Raw genomic sequence first — 1890 nt, forward strand, 5'->3', positions numbered from 1 at the left:
TTGAGGATGATTCCCACTTCCCCCAATAGTTTTCCATCCATTACCCAATACAAATTGTTTAGGAGGAATCCTCATAGCTCACAGAGATATCTTTTGTGGGGAATTTCTAGTGATTTCATTAGGAGGGAATCACAATCTTTCCCCACACAAATTTATTTACTAGAAATTGTCCCACTGTTCAAGTCGATACAAGCAAGGTTAGATGACTCAAATTCCCGTTTAAATCAAGGATCATATATTGAAGCATAAGCATAATTAACTTAATCCCATTAATATTAATGGGGACCACATTTCAACTAAATCATTCTGGATCCAAGCTAATGCTTCCAGAAATTAGCAGGTACAAGTCCCTACCTATTTTGGAACTCCCACAATATGTCAATCCATTTTTATCACCCAAAGGGTCTTCTAGCCCAAATTCTTCTAAAGGCATGTTTTACCTCTTTATTCCTCAAGCTGTATATGAGGGGGTTCAACATGGGACCAATAACAGTATAGAAAAGTGAGAGAAATTTTCCAGTGTTTGGTGAGTAAGTTGAATTGGGCTTCAAATATGTAATACAAGCAGAACCATAGAACAAGGTCACCACAATGAGGTGTGAAGAGCAGGTGGAGAAGGTCTTCTTCCGACCCTCAGAGGAGGAGATCTTCAAAATAGTGGTAATAATGCCAGCATAAGACATCAAGATCAGGATAAAAGGCAAAGACACAAAAATCATAGCCGCCACAAAGACTGCAATTTCAACCCTTGAGGTGTCCCCACAAGCCAATTTCAGCAAAGGAGGGATGTCACAATAGAAGTGGTTGATCACATTGGAACCACAGTAGGAGACAGTAAACACCATGCTGGTGTGACCAAAGGACATCAGAAATCCACTTAGCCAAGATACCACAGCTAAAGTAAAATAAACCTTTCGGCTCATCAGGACGGGGTAGTGCAAGGGCTTACAAATGGCAACATATCGATCATAGGCCATTGAGGCAAAGAGGAAACATTCTGATCCACCAAGGAAGAAATCAAAGTAGGTCTGCAGAGCACATCCAATGAAGGAGATGGATTTATTTCCAGAAAGGAGATTTGCCAGCATCTTTGGAACGTTGACCGATGTGTAGCAGATCTCCAGAAAAGACAGGTTTCTTAGGAAAAAATACATGGGAGTGTGGAGGGCAGGGTCAGCCAACGTCAGGAGAATGATGAGAAGGTTTCCTGCCAGAGTGATGATATAGAGTGCAAGGAAACTGTAGAATAATGCACTTTGCAGGTTAGGGTCATCAGAAAGACCCAGGAGGATGAACTGTGCTGGTGCTGTACTGTTTTGTAGAATGTGTTCTTTTCTGTTCCTCATCCTGGAAAGAGAACATAAGGAACTGATGAATTTAGGATATGATTGTTTGGCTATACACAATCTTTTTATATAGATTATATGTGGAACTCTGTTCAAGGACTGCCTAGATGATCAGGGAATGATCCAAAGGCACATACTGCAGGGTTTAACTTCATTGGAATCATTAGGATTTAGAAGTGTTCTTATAATAAAAATTCTAAATTCTACCTATAGCTTCTGCATCTTGTTCATATTGGGAGGTATTTTATTAATAATCATTAAAGAGATTTCTTTGAAATTTCTTTCTGTATAATCATCTTTTTTATTAAACATAGCAAGGGCTAACCTTGATAGGATTGTTCCTAAATAACATTACTAGAAGGCCTCATACTTGAAAAATATGCTTTGTTCAAGAAATAATTTACTGTAGTATCTATCATTCATCAGAAGGAATGTACAAAGTGTGTTCCTTCAGAGTGAAACATGCCAAAGGCTTTTAAAAAATAATAATATGGTACTTACTGAAGCCCTGGAATGTTACACTCAACTCTCTGTTCCTGATGCT

The 1890-nt window shown here is 38.7% G+C and overlaps 1 protein-coding gene across 1 annotated transcript; it reads right to left on the minus strand.

The window, feature by feature from the left end:
- Positions 1–392: 392 nt before the first annotated feature.
- On the minus strand, positions 393–1346 carry LOC148683851 (olfactory receptor 10A7-like). The gene has a single exon (XM_088654584.1). The coding sequence runs from the start codon at positions 1344–1346 to the stop codon at positions 393–395; it is 954 nt and encodes a 317-aa protein (XP_088510710.1).
- Between the last annotated feature and the right edge of the window lie 544 nt (positions 1347–1890).

The sequence above is a fragment of the Zootoca vivipara genome, chromosome 12, assembly GCF_965207765.1.
Source record: "Zootoca vivipara chromosome 12, rZooViv2.hap1.1, whole genome shotgun sequence".
In the NCBI taxonomy this organism is placed as follows: Eukaryota; Metazoa; Chordata; class Lepidosauria; order Squamata; family Lacertidae; genus Zootoca; species Zootoca vivipara.